The sequence below is a fragment of the Rhinopithecus bieti genome, unplaced genomic scaffold (assembly GCF_001698545.2).
Source record: "Rhinopithecus bieti isolate Rb0 unplaced genomic scaffold, ASM169854v2 scaffold_33652, whole genome shotgun sequence".
NCBI lineage: Eukaryota > Metazoa > Chordata > Mammalia > Primates > Cercopithecidae > Rhinopithecus > Rhinopithecus bieti.
The window spans coordinates 5,249,778-5,269,939 of record NW_016814761.1 but is presented as its reverse complement, the minus strand read 5'-3'; the positions used below and the strand labels follow the sequence as shown (position 1 = coordinate 5,269,939).

Genomic DNA, 20,162 nt, shown 5'->3' with positions numbered 1-20,162 from the left:
TATTCCACCGCATGTATATACCACATTTTGTTTATCCACTCACCTGTCCATGGAACTTGGGTGGCTTCCATCTTTGACTATTTTTGAATAATGCTGCTATGAACATGGGTGTGCAAATACCTCTTTGAGACCCTGCTTTTAGTTCTTCTGGGTACACGGTATATCTGGCAGTGGGACTGGTGGGTCAGATACTAATTCTATTTTCATTTTTTTTTGAGAAAATGCCATACTGCTTTCCACAGTGGCTGCACCATTTCACATCCCCACCAACAGTGCAAAAAGGTTCCAATTTCTCCACATTCTCTCCAGACAAAGAAGACGTTTATAAGGACCAATACTGACATATAACAAATACAGCAATTTTAAGTCATTTCATTTTATTGAATTACGTAAAACATCTTTAAATAACAGTAAAAAAAATTAAGAAACCATTGCAAAAATTCAATCACAATGATGGCATACTACAGCCCACAGAATTTAAATCTCATGTGAGTTGAATTGAATTAATTTTCTGGTACAAAGAGAATATATTGCTCTTCCTGCTGGGAAATTATTTCCACATATTCACATTGTGTAACAGTGCTTCTGAACTTGTGATATTTTCAATAAAAGGTCCATATCTTAAGAACTTGAATTTAGGACCTATCAATGATCTTGAAATACAGGGGCGGAGAGAGGTTCACAGCAAAAGAAACTGCTGGACTAAGAACGAAGAAAAATCTGGCTCCGTATAAAGATAGAAATGAATTTCAAGTGTTAAAGAGGCACCTCTCACGCTGCTTGAGGGTGGAAAAGTCTTGTCAGTTGGCAAGAGAGAAATCCTCACTAATCACTGGGCATTATGAAAAAGTACAGATTCCTTACAGGTACACATTTGCATTATCTGATTTTATGTTTCTTCTCACTCTGCCAATTATTTTAAAAATATAAAAAGAGTAGTGTTAGCAGAAAAAAGGGTTATGGAGTGAAATACTAATAAGCTAGAATGGAATGTAACCACGGCAATTTCATACCTGCCAAGGAACATAATTAAAAGAGAATACAAAATCTAAAGGTGAACCTTGCTCCTATAATACCAAAGTAAAATAGATTTATTCTTTGTTTTCTAGTCTAGTTTTCGTTTCCTACTTAGTTTTCCTTTTATAAGATTAAAACATTTTTTGTTGAATTTAGAAACTAATTAAAAGCATTATGGTAGCTTTAAATTTTGTAGAAAATTCATTTGTATAAAATATAAAATTTGTCTTTAACGTTTAAAACTATACTATTAGAAATATCATGGGTGTATATAATGCAACATAAAAATTTCCAGCTTTGACTGTGGAAGCACTAGCTGGTCTAGACTATTCTGAAATATCCAAAAATCACTACTCATTCATTGTGGGCCACCTTGCCAATATCAAGTGAATGAATTCATAGGTTTGAGGTGTTACCCTCTCATTCAAGGTTTAAAACTTTTATAAAATACCTGCAATGTTTCTTTGAAATATCCAGCTAAAAACAGGAGAACAATTCTAGACACTACTTCAAACTTGTGTCATCCATTGTCATGAACTTAATTGTTTCAAAGAAAATGCTAAAAATTTCTAACTTGCTTTAGGGATTAGAGACAGCACATGCAACCTGACTCTCACCTATCCATCATGTGGAGGAGCACTTCACGCCTTAAATGCTAAAAACTTCTAACTTGCTTTAGGAATTATGGGCAGTGAACATGCAACCTGAATCCCTCTCACTTATCCATCATGTTGAGGAGCATTTCACAGGTCACGCCTTCATCCACATCCTCTTTGACTCTGGCTGTGGGTATTTCACAGGTCACGCCTTCATCCACATCCTCTTTGACTCTGGCTGTGGTTTCTCCGCAGGCGCCAGGAAGCATCTCTCCTGGGAACTGTTCTCGCTTCGGGATGGAAGCCTCCTCAGCAGCAGCTTCTTGAAAAAAAGTCCAGGATGAGCACATTTATCAGAAAGTCAAGGAACTGGAATTTATAAACTGTGCAAATATATTTCGGAAACTATCACTTAAATTGGACACAGCAGCGAGCATGTTAGAAAACAATCGCATGGGTAAGATGGTGACTATTCCGATCTCAACTACTGCCTTAAGTCACGGCTTCTCAGACTCAGCACTACAGACGTGTGGCGTCACAGAGCTGTCTGCTGGGGGCAAGGCGCTGTTCTGGGCACCGCAGGATGTTAGCAGTGATCCTGGCTTCTACCACTAGATGCCAGTATCACCCTCCTCTCCAGCTGCAAAAACCATAAAAATGTCTCCAGACATTGCCAGTGTCCCCTAAAGGTGACAAGGGGGGGTCACAGTCACTCCCAGCTGGCATCAGCTGCTGTAGGTGAACGTGAATCTTACAGCTTTGTATCGAGGCGGATCTTAGAGATTTATATCGTGGCTGAGCTGCTCACCTAAGTCTTGTCTCAGTACCCGTGGCATGACGCTGCCTGCACGAAGAAAGCCAGCTGCCTGCAGGAGATTTGTCCCTCTGGCCAACCAACATATCCTGAGTACTGATTCTGGGTTGCGCGTCCTGCTAGGGATGCTGGAGCCAACGCCAGGTGTGTATCCACAACCTGCTTCCCCTCCAGCAGCTCAGGAGCCAGTCTGCACAACTTAGTGGCTTTGAAACAGTCCACTGTGAACCAACCCATATCCAACCCTCTACTGTCCCCAACCTTCTCAGTACCAGGGACCAGCTTTGACCCATATTCAACCCTCTACTGTCCCCAACCTTCTCAGTACCAGGGACCCATATTCAACCCTCTACTGTCCCCAACCTTCTCAGTACCAGGGACCAGTTTTGTGGAAGACAATTTTTCCATGGACTGGTTAGGGGGGCGGGGTTGGTCTGGGGATGGTTCAAGCGCACTACATTTATTATGTACTTTATTTTTATTATTACATTGTGATATATAATGAAATAATTATACAACTCACCATAATGTAGAATCAGTGGGAGCCCTGAGCTTGTTTTCCTGCAACCAGACAGTCCCTTTTGGGGGGGATGGAGACAGTGAGAGATCGTCGGGCATTAGGTTATCCTAAGGAGTGTGCAGCCTAAATCCCTTGCACATGTAGTTCACAACAGGGTTCGCACTCTGATGAGAACCTAACGCTGCTGCTGATCTGACAGGAGGCGGAGCTGGGGAGGCGATGTGTGCGATGGGGAGCGGCTGTAAATACAGACGAAGCTTCGCTCCCTCACCCCCTGCTTACCTCCTGCTGTGAGGCCCAGTTCCCAATAGCCCACAGGTCCATGGACTGGGGGCTGGGGAGCCCTGCTCTCTACTCATTTTCCAAATTACTTCCCCAAACATCCACAGAGCGCCACACTGAAGAACGTGATTGCCTCATGTTAGTTCTAAGCGTCTGAGGACATTTTTGTCCATACTTCCTTGAAGTACTTTTTTTTGGGGTAGATGGAGGGGGACAAGAAGACCCAGTTCTTAGATATGAAAAGAAACACTGAGATCCACAAAACTGGTGCCATCAGGCCAGGCACGGTGGCTCATGCCTGTAATCCCAGCACTTTGGGAGGCTAAGGTGGGCAGATTACTTGAGGTCAGGAGTTTGAGACACAGTGAAACCCTGTCTCTACTAAAAATAACAGAACAATTAGCCAGGCGTGGTGGCAGGCACCTGTAATCCCAGCTCCTTGGGAGACTGAGGCATGAGAATCACTTGAACCCAAGAGGCAGAGGCTGCGGTGAGCCGAGATCACACCTGGGCTATAAAGTGAAACTCTGTCTTAAAAAACAAAAACAAAAACTGGCGCCATCAGAGTCACCCGTCGAGATCTATCAATGAACTGGAGAGGTGCTGCATGCTGGTGTACCGGTAGAGCAGACACAGAAGCGAGACAATTATCTGGATAACACAGGCTACAAAGACCCTGAAATGCAAATTAAGTCATGCTTTTCGCCAGGTTATTTGCCTTAATTCACACTTGCTTTGGATATGACTGCTGACCATCAAAAATATGAAAAAAGTTTGTATATGTCCAGTTCCTATCATCAGTTTTTAAGCTGATAAGAGCCTTCTCAACTCTTCTCCACAGCAAAAATGTCACCAACTGAGGGTGACATGTTCAAAATTCACCCCAAACCATTTGGCCTTCCAGAGGTTTCATTTAAGAGATAATTAACAACAAGAAAATGCCACTGCATTTAGGCGTCTTTAGGTGTCAAGATGGGGCGAGCTGCAGAAGGACCCGTTAGGAGCCGAATGAGTGGGGAAGTCACGTTTCTCCATGGACCTTTTAGGATCGGACTTAAACTCAGAGCTCAGGCGGCCAGTAGCCTGGCCTTGGGTTTCTACAATGCGGGCTGACGAATTGTGGGTCAAATTTCACCCGTCTGTCTTCTCCAATAAAGGACTGTGCTTATTATTCACTGGTTTATTCAACAAGTAGTGCCTTAACGAGCACTGCTAAGGTCAGGCCTAGTGCCAGGAGCTGGGGATGGACCGATGGGCCATGCCCACCCGGGGGGAGCCTGCCGTGCGCTGCATGTGGAAGTCTGACACTTATTAAATAACCAAATAAGCGTGAAGTGCACGGGAGGGGCAGCACAGGACCGGGGGGGTGCTGGCGCGAAGTGCTTTTATTTTTCTGAAGACATGGAGCATGTTCAAGGCTGATAGGAAAGAGCGGGCCAGCAGGGGTGAGCTGGCTGAGGAGGGTGGGTGGGGGACATAAAGCTGATCGGAGGGGTGGGTTCCAGACTCAGAGTCAGATGGGGACTTAGATGGGAAAGGTGGCTCCTCCATCAGCCCCTTCCTCCATTAAAAAAAATGCGAAAAATGGTATTTTACAACATCATTGGTATAAAGGAATCCAAATGGAATCCAGGCTGTATTCACTACTTGATACCCATCAGTGCGACACTGGTTTTTCTTCTGATCTGACCCGATGAGCACTGTGGACAGCCCTGTGCCCTGCGGGGCCGGATGGAGAAGCCCCAGGAGCTGGCAGAGGATGGCGGGAACTCCAGCTGGGAGTGGGACGACACAGGAATGCCAGGGCAGCGGGCAGCAGAGCCCATCTGCTGGTGCAGAGTCAGTGAGGCCTCCACCCAGAGGGAGGGAGGCAGGGGCTGGGAGTTTGGGATGAAGGTGCTCATTGGAAATCAGTGGAAAAGTTGTTGGTATTGAGGTTCAGAATGAGGGCTCTGGGCACCCGGGCAGGCTCGTCCCCACCCTGCGATGCAGCTCTCTCCCTGCCAGATGGATGACAATGTCCCCTGCAGAGGGCTGTGGTCAGGGTAAGAAGGCACTCTGTGAGCTCTCAGTGGTAACTGCTGACGCCTGGAGGAGAAAGGAGGGTGCTCCACAGACGGGCAGCGTGCACAATTCTGAAGAGTTCCAGCTGAGCTGAGCGACTGGGCACTGCCTGGGACCCCTCAGGCAGGGCCTGGATGTGTGATGCAGGCATGGGAAAGGCAGGCCTGGGGCGCACCCAGGCTTAGGGCTTTGCCAGATGGTGAGACACAGAGAAAGAGCAGGGGAGTGCGGCCTGTGGACAGAGCGACTGGAACCAGGGACCCAGAACCAACTCCGCACAGAGGAAACGGAAGGACTGCAGGATGCCCGCTTCTACTTGAGTTTTGGATACATGTTGAACATTTTTTTTAGTAGAAGTATATCCCCAATAGTGATGGGACACGTTTAAACAATGATTCACTGTGTATCTGAAATTCAGATTGAGCTGGGCATCCTCTATTTGATCTGGTAACTCTTGAGGGAAGGCAGGTGGAGGGCAACCATCATCTGTGGGAACATTTGCAAGGCAGGGACTGAGTCTGGAATCAGAATGTGGGGCATATGCTTGTGCTGTAAGGTTGGACAGTTTCCAGTCATCTACGATTCTAAGGTTCTCACAGGAAAGGAGCGGAGATAGTAAACAGAGCGGGTGTTTGCCTGTGCAGGTGTCAGGTCGGTCCCTCTGACAGCAGAGCCATTCACAGGACACACAGGACAGGGCCCAGCTTTGGCCAACCTGAGAACTCACTTCAGCTCCCAGAGGCCAGAGGACGAAGACTGTGATGGCTGTGGGGGCAGGATAGAGGCCCCTAAAAGGATATATCCACATCCTAAGCCCCATACCTGACCTCCTTTTTTCAAAAGAAATCCTGAATCCTAAATGAAAAATGTCTTTGTAAGAGGCAAAAGAGAGGGCCCAGACACAGAAGAGAGGACAGAGCTATGAAAAGACAGAGGCAGAGACTGGAGGACGTGGCCACAAAGTGAGGAACGCTGGAGCCACCAGAGCTGCAAGAGGCCAGGAGGGATCCTCCTCTAGGTCCTCAGAGGGAGGGAGGCCCTGCCCACACTTGGATTGAGGATTTCTGGCCTCTAGAGCTATTTGAAAATCAATTTCTGTTGTCCCAAGTCACCCAGCTTGTGGTCATCTATTGCAACAGCCCAGGACAGTCCCCATAGCTGCAGGTAACAGTCCAACGTGATGGAAGAAGAAGGGTCCTGGGGGTGGGGGTCGCAAGTGGACCTGCGTGAGGCTCTCACACTGACTTTCTCACGCTATGCTCACTGCCATTCTGAGAGATCTTGCACAAGGCACCTCACAGGACCGACTGTTGGACAAATAGGGGCTTTGGACACATCCCCTGGACAGCAACACTCGGCACCCAGGATAGTTACAACCAGAAAACCACTGACGCAGTAAAAACAAATCTGTGTAAAATCAGTACCGTCTCCATTCGCGGCTTCCTTCCATCCCTTTGCAGCTTCCTTCTGACCCTTCATGGCTTCCCTCAGGATGGTCTGCTTCCTCTTTCTTGTTCTTCTTCCTTTTCCTGAAGCAGCCGACTTTGCTTCCCCTGAGCCACACTTCTCTGAATGTCTGTGCATGTTACTCTGTCAGAGAATTGACACGGAATACACAAGGCGAGTGAAATGGGGCAGGGACCTCTCTCGGGGGCCTGTGGGGACCTCCAAGCATGGAAATAAAGGAAAATCCTGAGTTCTTTCGAAGGAAATTCCACGCACCTCACTAGCCCTAAGAAGTATACAAGCAACTTGATAAGCAAGAAGGTAAAAGGAGGCCAGGCATTGTGACCCACCTATGTAATCCCAGTTCTTCAGGAGGCCAAAGGGGAGGGTAGCTTGAGCCCAGCAGTTCGAGACCAGACTGGGCAACAACAGTGAGACCCCAGCTCTACAAAAGATAAAACATAACAAATCAGCCAGCTGTGGTGGCATGCGCCCTGAGATCCCAGCTACTCATGAGGCTGAGGTGGGAGGATTGCTTTAGCCCAGGAGGTCGAGGCTGCAGTGAGCTGTGACTGCACCACTGCACTTCAGCCTGAGTCACAGAATGAGAACCTATCTCAAAAAAAAAAGAAAAGAAAAGAAAAGAAAAGACAAGACAAGAAAAGAAAAGGTAATAGGAACCTAAAACAATAGCCAAGGAAGCTAGACTCAGGATGTTTGGTTCCCTTACAGAAACCTGAGTTTTTTTTTTTTTTTTTTTTTTTTTTTGAGATTGAGTCTTGCTCTGTCACCCAGGCTGAAGTGCAGTGGTGCGGTCTCAGCTCACCGCAACCTCTACCTTCCAGGTTCAAGCAATTCTCCTGCCTCAGCCTCCCGAGTAGCTGGGACTACAGGCGAGTGCCACCATGCCCAGCTAATTTTTGTATTTTTAGTAGAGACAGGGTTTCATCATCCTGGCCAGGCTGGACTCAAACGCCTGACCTCAGGTGATCCACCTGCCTTGGCTTCCCAAAGTGCTGGGATTACAGGCGTGAGCCACTGCACCCGGCCAAGATAACATCTTAACATCCGTCCCTGAGTTGTTTTTTAGAACCCTGGCTCTTTACCAAGCAGGCCCACTGGCAGGGAGACCTAAGACAAGGGGGAACTGGGGCTGAAATCTGACCACTACTAAATTTGTTCTTAATTTCCTCCTGAGAGGCCTGGAGGAGGTCATGCCCCATGAACCAGAGCTAACATTCTTTTCTGAAAATTATAAACAAAACTTCTCTTCCTTAACCAATTGCAAACCAGAGTCTCTGAATCTACCTACAGCCTGTAAGCCCCTGCTGCAAGATATCCTGCTCTTTTAGGGCAAGGTATCCTCCATGCACTGATTTATGATTTTGTCTGTAGCTTCTGCTTGCTTGGCACCCTGCAAATAAACACCTTCCTTTCTCCTGCTACAAACTGCGGTGTGGATATCTGGTCTTACTGCACCAGGCAAGCAGATCCCAGTTTGGTTCTACAAGAGTCGGCTTCCCCAAATGCACTGAAAAACGCACAGGTAAAGAGACAGGCTTTGGGAAAACTGTGGGTAACATGGATCTTTGATAATCTTGTGCAAAAATGATGACTTTTAAAGGTGACCCTTTCTGTTGTGTTTAGGTCTAGCCAAAAGCTAGCTTGCTTTGAGTTTTTTTTAAATAACAGAAATCAATGAGAAGACAAAATTTATTTCTCTAGAATGTTTCTACTCTCTATAAAGTGATGATTGATATTGAACCAAAAATTCAATACATCAGTCAATTTTATAACCACCAACTACAAACCATAAAGATTTTACTTTTCTGTTAGCTTCTCTCTTGAAGCCAGTGAGCAGAGGTCATGGGTGGCAGTTATGAAACTGTATACAACATTCAGGAATAAAAGTCAAAGACTTCCCCTAGTCAAGCCTATTCGTGACATATTCTCATCTAACAAACACTTAGGATAATCTTAAGCGAGAAAATTTTCACTTTTTGAAAAGGTCCCAGGCAAAAGTAAAAAACTGGTAACAGGTGTTTAAATTTGCAAATTACACGAAACATCCCACCTGATTCCCATTCTGACTTTCCCACTGTGCTTAACAGGACTGTCTGCGTTTATGATGGAAGGAGGAAGAATTTACACATAATGGGGGTGATGTAACAGGTTGTTTAAACTTCTTCCATTTTATGCTTAGACACTGGGGTTGGCAAACGACAACCAGTGTGTCAAATCTGGCTGCCAACTGTTTGTGAAAGCAAGTGTTACTGGAACACAGCCACATCTATTCATTTACATACTGCATCCACAGTTGCTTCTGCGATACAAGGGCAGACTCAAGAAGTCGTGGCAGAAACTGATTTGCATTGCCCTGGTGATTAATGACGCTGTGCTTATTGGCCACCTGTATGTCTTCTTTGGAGAAAGGTCTATTTAGATACTTTATCTGTTTTGTTTTGTTTTCTTCCTGAGACAGTCTCGCTCTGTCGCCCAGGCTGGAGTGCAGTGGCACGATCTCAGCTCACTGCAACCTCCGCCTCCTGGGTTCAAGCAATTCTCCTGCCTCAGCCTCCTGAGTAGCTAGGATTACAGGCATGTGCCACCACACCCGGCTAATTTTTGTATTGTTAGTAGAGAGAGGGTTTCACCATGTTGGCCATGCTGGTTTTGAACTCCTGACCTTGTGATCCACCTGCCTTGGCCTCCCAAAGTGCTGGGATTATAGGCGTGAGCCACCATGCCTGGCCTAGATACTTTACCTGTTTTTCACTGTAATAAATAAAAACTCACTAAATACAGTCTATTTACTGAGTTATAAGAGTTCTTATGTTCTAGACACAAGTCCAAATATGCTTTCTTGAACGGAAGTTTCACAAATTTTATGTTCTGAGGGGACTGCATGAGGCAGACTTGTTCTTTTCTCTACATTTTTATTTCTTGCACCAAAGGGCAGTTCCTTCTCTTTAGAATTCTACTCGTTCATGTTAACTCTTTACGATTTTGGCATGAGCAGTGGTGTTTGGGAGCACTGCCACAGCTTTCATTTGAAATTTTAAACGAATAGGGTTGACGTTCCAGAACTACCCCACTGTGCTCCTCAGAAAAACACAACTACACGACTGTTTTCAGAAGAAAGATTGAAAAGAATGGTCAACTTCAGGAAATTCAACTTGTATAAAACTTTTTACAAAGTTAGGCTGAAGCCTACATGGTCCAGGGATCTAGCTAGCCATGTGCAGTGGTTTTTAAATGTCCTGAAATTCTTTGATGCTGTTCCTTTCAAAAGAAACTTCATTTCCCACTCCTTGAGTGTGGGTGGGACTTCATGGTTCATTTCTTGTGACTAGAAGTAATGTGCCACTTTTTTTTTGAGACGGAGTCTTGCTCTGTCACCCAGGCTGGAGGCCAATAGTGCCATCTCAGCTCACTGCAACCTCCATCTCCTGGGTTCAAGTGACCCTCCCATCCTAGCCTCCCAAGTAGCTGGGATTACAAGCATGCACCACCACGCCTAGTTTTTTTTTTTTTTCTTTTTAGAGACAGGGTTTCACCATGTTGGCCAGACTGGTCTCGAACTCCTGGCCTCAAATTATCCGCCTGCCTTGGACTCCCAAAGTACTGGGATTACAGGTGTGAGCCCTCACACCTGGCTGCTGTGCCGCTTTTAAGACTAGATTGCAAAAGGTCCCGTGGCTTCCTCCTTGCACTCTCTCACTTGCTCTGAGTCAGGAGGACACTCAAGCAGCCCTGCAGAGAGGGCTGTGGCAAGGGACTGAGGCCGGTGCCAGCAGCTGTGTGGCAGAGCTGTCCTGGAAGCGGATCCTCTGGCCCGTGTCCAGCCTTCAGATGATGCAGCCCTGGAGGACATCCTGACTGCAGCCTCAAGAGTGACACTGAGCCAGGACCACCCAGTTCAGCCAACCCACAGAATCTGTCAGGTGATAAATGTTTGTGGTTTTAAGTCACTCTATTTTGAGGTAATCTGTCATGCAGAAATAAATAACTAATACAACACCTAAAAGAATAAAACCATAAATGTATTCCTTAGCCCAGTACCAATAGCACTATTCTTTTTTCCTATTATTAAAAAAATTATTCTAGAGACAGGGTCTCACTCTGTCTTCGAGGCCAGAGTGCAGTAGTGTGATCGTGACTCACTGCAGCCTCCAACTCCTGGGCTCAAGTGATCCCCCTGTCTCAGCCTCCTGAGCAGCTAGGCCGACAGGGGTGCACCACCACACCCAGGTAATTTTTTTGGAGGGATGGGGGTTTCCCTATGTTGTCCAGGCTGATCTCAAACTCCTGGCCTCAAGTGATCCTCTCACCTTGGCCTCCCAAGTAGCTGGGATTATAGACACCAATAACGTTATTCTAGGGACATCTGAAAAATGTATGAAAATGGCATTCTCTCTGTCAAGTAGCCTAAATCTAGTTCACTGGAACAATTTGAAAATATTACACTAAAAGCTGGGGTTTTCTGGGGAGTCTGATAACTCTCTAAAACTATTTGTAAGATTTTGTCTGTTGGATTGTCCTTTTTTTTTTTTTTAGAGGATGAGGAGACCACACTTTCATAGGATTCTTCAAGAATTTTTGATTTTAAAAAACTAATAACCACTTTCCTAAGGTATGACAGATGCTCCTGAAGTCCTGGCAGGTTTCTATAATCGGGTTTAAACTCTCCTGGTGTGACACTGTCCTCCTGAGATAGAGGGATCTTTCCATGGGGGATTTACTGTGACTTAAGTAAGCTTACCCAGCGGGAAAAGCCTTTGCCACACTTGCAGCATCTGTAAACAGTCGGGATGAAATTTGCATCGTGGTATTTCCTGAAGTGAACATTTAGAAGTTGCTTCTGCCGGAAACATTTATTGCAGGAAAGGCAGGTGAACGGCTTCTCTCCAGTGTGGGTGCGAATGTGAGCAGTCATATGACGTTCCTAAGAGGGAAGGGGAAGAAAGCAGCTTGTCTAGTTCAAAGGGTTTTTTTCTATATTAGACATTGTTTATCGTACAATACCTTTTATTTCCCTCCCCAAAGATGAGTCCACTATTAAGCAGAATTACTGCAAACACATTCTGCACAAGGCGTCATTCACATTCAGTGAGTGGCCGTCTAGGAAACAAACTCGTATACAGCAGCAGCAAATGACAAAGGTCTTCCAGTGGAGTCCTTGCTGGCTCTCCAGTCCTGTTGAGATGTGGGAGTACACACCGCAGGGCGTGAAAGGATGGTCCTTTGTCCCCTCATTACTGGGAGTCCTCCTTGTATACAACTATTTGCAATTACCTGAGTTTACAAAGGGCAAATAGAACCTGCAAACTTAAAAATCAAATGTCAGAGTTTAAATTCAACGGGACTTTGGGGTTGCAAGTACATTAAGTATCTAAACATTTTTCCATTTACTTCCCAATAGTATTGTAACATAACTTAATACCGATTTTTTTTTTTTTTTTTTTTTTTGAGACAGGGTCTCGCTCTGTCACCCAGGCTGGAGTACAATGCAACAATCATAGCTCAATGCAATCTCAAACTCCTGGGCCCAAGTGATCCTCCTGCGTAGGTGGGACTGTGGGTGTATGCCACTATGCTCAGCTCAGTTTGTATTTTTTGTAGAGACAGGGTCTCACTATGTTGCCCAGGCTGGTCTCAGATGCCTAGCCTCAAGCAATTCTCCTGCCTTAGCCTCTCAAAGTGTTGGGATTATAGGTGTGAGCCATTGTACCTGGCCTAAATAGAGATTTTATCTTAGACAAGAGAAAATAATTTGGGAAATGGGGACAAAAATATGTATGAAGTGAAGCAAAAGCACACATTTTGTTTTATTTAAAATGTGATGATAATTTGGATTAAACATATATTCAGCCATTTCTGCATTACTGTCAGTGGCCTAACTGATGGTCTTTCTTCTAATCTTTCTCTCATCCAATTCACTGAACACCCTCTTCCACGCACAGCTTTCACCTCATCACCCTCCTTCGGGACAGCATCTCTGGCTCTCTGCTGGGAGCCAGGCTCTCAAGGACTGCGGCAGCCAGGAGCATCCAGCAGTGCTCCGAGCCTCTGCCCACGGCCATGGCCTGCCTGGCTGCTTTCTGCTCCCACATGCCTGCTGCATGCCTGCTCCAGGATCCCTTATCCCTTCCAGATCTTATCCATCTTTCAGGAAGCCCTTCCAGTTCATTTGAATAAATATGAGCCTGGGGCCACAGAATATTCTTTGTTCAAAATTTACCAGAAAAACTTTTTCCTTTATTCAAGGCATTTACAGTTTATAGTCCACACTTCAAGACACAGGAAGCACTGATTTTCACCTTTGGTAACCAATAGCATGCAATGCTTCAAAGCAGTGGTTTGGTTTTCAAACTTCTAGTCTGAGGGCCCTTCAAACTTTAAAAAATTACTGTGGCCTCTGAAGAGCTTTTATTTATACAGGTGGCATACATTAGTATTTACTTTCTTAGAAAGCAAAACTGAGGAATTCTTAAGTATTTAAAAAAAACCCATTTATTAACTCATTTAATAATAACAACCAACCAACTACATATTATTTCTGTAAAATTATCTATTTTTCAAAACAAAAATAACCTAATGTCTGTCTCAATAGATAAGGTTGCCAGTTAAAATACAGGCTGCAACTACTTGTATATAAAACTATTCGTTGTTTGTCTGAAATTCAAATGTCACTAAGTGTGCTGTATTTTTATTTGCTAAGTCTGGCAATTCTATTAAAAGCATTCAGGGCCGGGCGCGGTGGCTCATGCCTGTAATCCCAGCACTTTGGGAGGCCGAGACGGGCGGATCACGAGGTCAGGAGATCGAGACCATCCTGGCTAACACGGTGAAACCCCGTCTCTACTAAAAATACAAAAAATAAGCCAGGTGTGGTGATGGGTGCCTATAGTCCCAGCTACTCGGGAGGAGGCTGAGGCAGGAGAATGGCGTGAACCTGGGAGGCGGAGTTTGCAGGGATCGCGCCACTGCACTCCAGCCTGGGCGACAGAGCGAGACTCCCTCCGTCTCAAAAAAAAAAAAAAAAAAAGCATTCAGATGGATTCCTATCTCTGCTCTTCCGTCAGTCCACTGGAGTATGTTAAATGATAAAGAAAATTTGGTCTCATAGACATGTAGTTTGAAAAGAGGGCAACATTTCACCAGCTCTTCCAAGTAATTGTGGCCATTCTTCTCTATTACACTAAAATTCAGTTAGTAGCAATTTCTTTTTTTAGGGTCTCACTCACTTGCCTGGGCTGGAGTGCGGTTGTGTGAACACAGCTTACTGCAGCCTCAACCTCCTGGGCTTAAGTGATCCTCCAACCTCAGCCTCCTGAGTAGCTAGGACAGATGTGCACACCCAGCTAATTTTTGTATTTTTTTGTAGAGACAGGATCTCATTATGTTGCCCAGGTTGGTCTTGAACTCCTGAGCTCAAGAGTTCTGTCCATCTCGGCCTGCCAAAGTGCTGGGACTATAGGTGTGAGCCTGTGTGTCTGGCCATGGTAATTTCTTACCCATGGGTTGCAATGTGGAATCTGAAACCCTGCCAAGGAACTTGTCCTCTGTGACTTTAAAACCTCTTGGTCTTTTCCTTTGAATGGATCTTTTACCTGTGTGTGAGTCTGTAACATCATGGATTGGTCATTTGGAAAATACTAGTTTACTGAGCTACGCAGATCTTCTAAATGCTAACATTTCATTATACAATATAAAAATTGCTTTAAAAAATCACTCCAATCTTCTTTTTTTTTTTTTTTTTTTTTTTTTTGAGATGGAGTCTCGCTCTGTCTCCCAGGCTGGAGTGCAGTGGCATGATCTCGGCTCACTGCAACCTCTGCATCCCAGGTTCAAGCAATTCTCCTATCTCAGCCTCCTGAGTAGCTGGGACTACAGGTGTGCACCACCATGCCCAGCGAATTTTTGTGTTTTTTAGTAGAGATGGGGTTTCACCATATTGGCCAGGCTGGTCTCAAACTCCTGACTTCAAGTGATCCACACGCCTCAGCCTCCCAAAGTGCTGGGATTACAGGTGTGAGCCACCACACCTGGCCTACGTTGTTCATTTTTTAAAAAATGTCCACCAATGCCCAATGACTGAGTAAATAGAGTTTATCTTGTTCCTTAGTGAAAATGACATTCACTGAAAAAGTGGCTAGTTGAGCTGGAAACTCAAACAGGCCCCCAGGTGCTTTTCCTCCAGACTGTGGAAGACAGTGGAGGTGCATATGCCGGCTTCTAATCTCATCACAAAGATTATTACAAAGAAAGTATTCCGGGTCAAGACTGAATAAAGTTAACAACTTTTACTGCCTCTTCAAGGACACTGTCACGTAAAACTGCCCTTTATTTTTGCTGCCAGTGTATGAAGGTGAAGACCACCACCATGACCAGTTTCACCGTGTGTCACTGCCTTGATCTGGGCTAAGGACCACCACTGTTTTGGCACCAAAAGTGCAAATGTCAGTGTCTCAAATTGACGCCTTTCCATTATCATAACAAGGGCTTGGCTCCTGTGGGACCCTAGTTGGTCACAGGGAGCTCTGGGAGTACATGAACATACTTTAAGAACTGTTGTTTTGTACGACTGGTTCACCGTTGCTTTCTGCTTATTTTGAATAGGATACTCTATTAAAAGCGTGACTTTTCTCAGTATTTTCAAGGTGGTAAAGAAGCCCACCCCAGCCCTCCATTCTTCCATGCACCACTGCCTCTCCAAATTAAGTAAAGTACAATACCTGCTTGCAGGCATAACTGCAGTGTTCGCACTTGAACCTCTTCTCATTTTTATGAGTTTTCTGGTGCTGAATGAGGGCATAGCGCTCATGGAAGACAGCAGAACAGTAGCGGCATTTCAGCTCTGCAGCGCTGTAAGCATGCAAGTTGCGCATATGCACACCTAAAATGGTTACAGAACATTATAGACTTCAAGAGTGTTGTTTTCTGTTAACCTGCTTCCCCTCTCCTCTAAACCGGGGTTTCTCAGCCTTGGCGCTGGAGCATGCTAGTTCCTTCCTGGGCAGGGCGGGGTGGGTTATCCTGTGCATTGGAGGAGGGGAAGCAGCACTCCTGGTGTCTGTCTACCAGATGCCAGCAGCACCTCTTTCTCCCCGGTCGTGAAAGCCAAAATACCTCTAGGTATCACCACCTGTCCTCTGCGGGGTAAAATCACTCCCAGTTGAGAACCACTGCTCTAAATGAACAGAACGCTGAAATACCATTTTAACATTCTTTCAATATGGACTTAAATGTTATGTGAGGTATGTCATACTGAACCTAAAATGTTCATTTAACAAAGCACTTTGAGCACTACCTTATGACGGGGTGGGTCAATGTTAGGATGATGTTAAGGTGGTTTTACATAAAAAGATATAGCATCTTTATTATACCTTAAAAAATCCACATGCTGTTAGAAGTCAGCGCCCTGTTATTTCCCATGTTGAAATTAACCCAAGACACATGGTGAGGTCTGGCTGGGTTTGCTCATCTATGCCTAACGCATGATGGTCTTGTGATACTTGTGTAAGAAACCAAATGACAACTGACAGCTCTGTGATGGAGCTATCCCACCCTACCCACACCCTACCCACAGTGACTCAGACATTTAGAGAGCTTGATTTCTCATATAGTCATGGGAAAGAATTAGTGTGTTTATAAAGCATCTTACAGGGCTATGCAGAGTGTATCACCCGCTGGCATGAGATAGATATAAACCATGTTACTTTGTCATGGTGTCAAAAAAGTCTAGCAACTGGCTAGACTTGTGCCCCAGCAAGCCCCACTGGGCTGTTTTGTGATGTGCTGGTAACTGTGGCAACAATGACAGAATGGTCCAGATGAAAAATAAAAGTTAAGACTTTGTGGAACACCTTTCACCTTTCAGAAAGGTTTTCAAAAAAGTTCATCTCACCTCCAGAATTTCTTTGGGCAAAAGGGTCAATTTTTTGTTTTGCTAACATATTTTGTGTCATATGTTTTGTGTCATATATTTTGGAAAGAGAAATAAGATCATGGAAAAAGGGAGGCCCAGGAATCCTGAAAAAAAGAAGAGGCTCATTTGCTCACACTTACCCATACCCTCCCTCCCGTTGCTCAACAGTGGCTGGCTTCCTCACAGGCAGTATCAAATCCCAGCTCCTAGGCCTGCTGTTCAGACCCGCTGGATTTCCACTCCCACTCTGGGGGGTCTGACAGTTAAAAGGCTCACCACGGTAGATGCAGATTACACATTACAGGCCCACCTCCTTTCCCAAAGTTACTGTTTCTTAAGGGGAAAACTGTGTCTTTTGTACCTTCTGCTCTCAAAACTTTAGGCCCACAGCCAGGGTTTAAGAAAAGCTTGCTGGGTGTCACAGAGAGAGCATTGATAAATAGGAACCCAGAATCCAGCCGCCTCCTAGCACCCTTGGTCATGTGACTCCCAGGCAGGTTACTGTATGTCTCTGAGCCCCAGTGTCCTCCTCATCTGAAAAATAGGCCCAATGTGGACAGAAATAATACCCATCCGTGAAAGGTCTTACACGTGCATACGGAACAGGCCTGGGCCGGGATTCTAAAATCATGCTATAAAATGCACTTATGAGATCCAGCCACCAGATGGTGCGACAGGACCTCTGAAGAAAATGTGTCCGTGGGCCAAGTTCCCGCCGCCTCCCAGTATCAGGGCCAGTACATTGCAGGTACATAGGGCCTCGCTCCAAAGAGCCAGCAAATGCTGTAGTAAAAGAAAGATCACTAAACCAGAAACTCACGTAGGTCACTTTTCCGTGCAATGATGGTGGCACAATGGGGACACTGGTATTTGGGGACGTTTTCGCTGTGTTTCTGCAGAATATGTATTTTCATGGTCCCGCTCTGGGTGAAGCGGGTGTGGCAGATGTGGCATTCGTAAGGCTTCTCACCTGAGATGCAGACAACAAAGTGATTCCCCCTCCAGGCCTGATCCTTGCCAAAGGCTACCTGTGCTGAAAGTGTTTCTTTTGCCCTAAGCCTCCTTTATCAACCCCCTTCTCGTCAGACAACCCCCAATTAGTATGAGACTCCCAAATCAAGCCCAAACAGCTTATGTCAAGTACAGCTGTGTCCATGATGGACCAGACACATGGCTTCCTCGCATCTGGTGGCTACGCAAGAGTTCAATGTGGTTCACATCCATGGGGCTGTACGAAGAACGAAGAAGTACACATAAATGGATTCTTTATACAACAAGACATCAAGTACCTCTGTTACAAAACCAGCACACTTTATGTTTTGCCTTAAAGTTGAAGAATGAATTAAGGAGTTGACTTTTATTTTTATTTACTTTTTTTTTGAAACAGGTTCTCACTCTGTCACCCAGGCTGGAGTGTGGTGGCGCAATCTTGGCTCACTGCAGCCTCAACCTCCTGGGTTCAAGCGATTCTCCTGCTTCAGCCTCCCAAGTAGCTAGGACCACAGGTGTGCACCACCAGGCCCAGCTAATTTTTAAATTACTTGTGGAGACAGGGTCTCCTTACGTTGCCCAGGCTGGTCTCAAACTCCTGGGCTCAAGGGATCCTCCTGCCTCAGCCTCCCAAAGTGCTGGGATTACAGGTTTGAGCCACTGTGCCTGGCCAGGAGTTGAGTTTTAAATACCCGAAAAATCTACGGAAGCGAATACTTTGTGTTTTACTCCACACAGTGGGGTTGCGGCACAATGTCTATGCAGACTCTCTTACTGCTAAATAAAGGTAAAGGTACAGATCAAGATCCTTGTATCACAAAGGCACACAAAATCCACTTTTACCTTTGAACTTTAATTGTGCCAATAAAAAGTAATTTTTTAAAGCTTGCTTTAAGAGCTAACACTGTAGGTATCAGGCCTTCAGCACCAGAGCCCTTACCTGAGTGTGTTCTCATGTGGCGTTTCAGCTTGTAGGTGTCTCTGCTGGCGTAGCTGCACTGGCAACACTGAAAGGGGCGCTCCCCAGTGTGGGATCGGACATGACGCTTCAATTTACTTGCCTAATAAATACATAAATGATGTTCATTGCAATAGAAACTCAAAAATGGCAGAGTCTTCCATTAATCAGCATTATAAAAGAGATTTAAATTAATCAGATTTTAACATCAGAGCACCAGAGCATATTTCACTCACTGAAAAAAACAAGAAGAAGTCGTTACTTTTGATCATCTGTTATGGGTGATTTTATTTCATTTGATGTGTGTGCGTATAAGCTCCTTTAGGGCAATGGGCAGCAGTGCTGAAGGCTTTCGCATTCACCTTCACTTAACCCTACCTGCTGAATGCCACACAGGATTGTATTTTCATTTCTAAGGCAATATATGCCCAATAGGTACAAAATTTAGATTACACTGTAAAAGCACAAAGGCAAACATTTTGTTTTCCTTGCATAGAGGGAAAATCTTGAAACTCTAGCTCTTGTCAGGTGTGGTGGCTCACACCTATAATCCCAGCACTTTGGGAGGCTGAGAGGGGTGGATCACTTGAGCTCAGGAGTTTGAACCAGCCTGGGCAACATGGCAAAACCCAGTCTCTACCAAAAATTAAAAATGAGCTGGGCATGGTGGCACATGCCTGTGGTCCCAGCTACTCGAGAGGCTAAGGTGGGAGGATTGAGCGCAGGAGGGTGACGTTGCAATGAGCCAAGATCACGCCACTGCACTCCAACTAGGGTAACAGAGTGAGACCATGTCTCAAAAAAATAAAATAAAATAAAACGAAACCCTAGCTCTTTAACGGAGGAACATCTGTATGTGTCGCCTCATGGTCACAAGTCCTGCAGACTCCACCCTGGCTGGCCCCAGGGTAACAGTGTGAGTGGAGGAAGGCATCCCTGGCTATTCAGCATCGGGACCATGTGACAGAGGGTTCCTATAAAGAATTAAGTTTTAAGTAGAAGAAATTCAATTCTAATTTGAATAATTATGTATCCCAGGCAATCAGTTAAATAGCAAACAACATAATACCTCCCATTTGAGCATTCACTGCCTGACTGGTTTACCACCTTCTAGAACTATTCTTATTCTGTATTTGTGTATCACAGGCCCTTATCTACTGCTAGCAGGAAATGGGGCCATCAGCTACAGGTGGACTACAGACATCAGGAAGCTGCATCAGTCCTGCTGGTGATCCAGGGATGCCACACTCCATCTGTCTCCCCCGTAAGTGGTGAGCACACAGAAGCCTAAGGAACACTCGAGAACAAAAGGCGGCTTAGGATGGAAGACAATAGCCAAGCCAAAAAATTTCACTTAGATTTTCAGAAGAAAAGTGAATGCCTCAAGTATGTTAGAACGCAAAACAAAAAATTTAAAAAACTGTATAGCATGAAAGTTTTGAGGAGAAAAATGGTGTGAATGAACAAAGAAGGCCATTAAAAAAGACTCTGGATGACTCTTAAAGGTGGGATGGGAGGACGAGGGAGTTCAAAAAGTTCAAAAG

At 45.2% G+C, this 20,162-nt stretch overlaps 1 protein-coding gene across 4 annotated transcripts in view; it reads right to left on the bottom strand.

Annotated features, from left to right (window-relative positions):
• Positions 1 to 366: 366 nt before the first annotated feature.
• Positions 367 to 20,162, bottom strand: part of CTCFL (CCCTC-binding factor like) — a 31,483-nt gene continuing 11,687 nt past the window's right edge. Inside the window, exons 6-11 of one of the 4 annotated variants that reach the window (XM_017852177.1) lie at positions 18,601 to 18,721; positions 17,491 to 17,640; positions 15,478 to 15,638; positions 11,502 to 11,684; positions 6,718 to 6,883; positions 367 to 1,935 (exon numbers count right to left, since the gene is read on the bottom strand). In XM_017852177.1, the coding sequence (XP_017707666.1) occupies positions 1,733 to 1,935; positions 6,718 to 6,883; positions 11,502 to 11,684; positions 15,478 to 15,638; positions 17,491 to 17,640; positions 18,601 to 18,721 (984 nt within the window). In that variant the 3' untranslated portion in view covers positions 367 to 1,732. Of the gene's footprint in view, positions 1,936 to 2,876; positions 3,737 to 6,717; positions 6,884 to 9,649; positions 10,761 to 11,501; positions 11,685 to 15,477; positions 15,639 to 17,490; positions 17,641 to 18,600; positions 18,722 to 20,162 lie in introns of those variants that run through there. The other 3 variants (XM_017852178.1, XM_017852179.1, XM_017852180.1) reach the window with 3 other exon arrangements.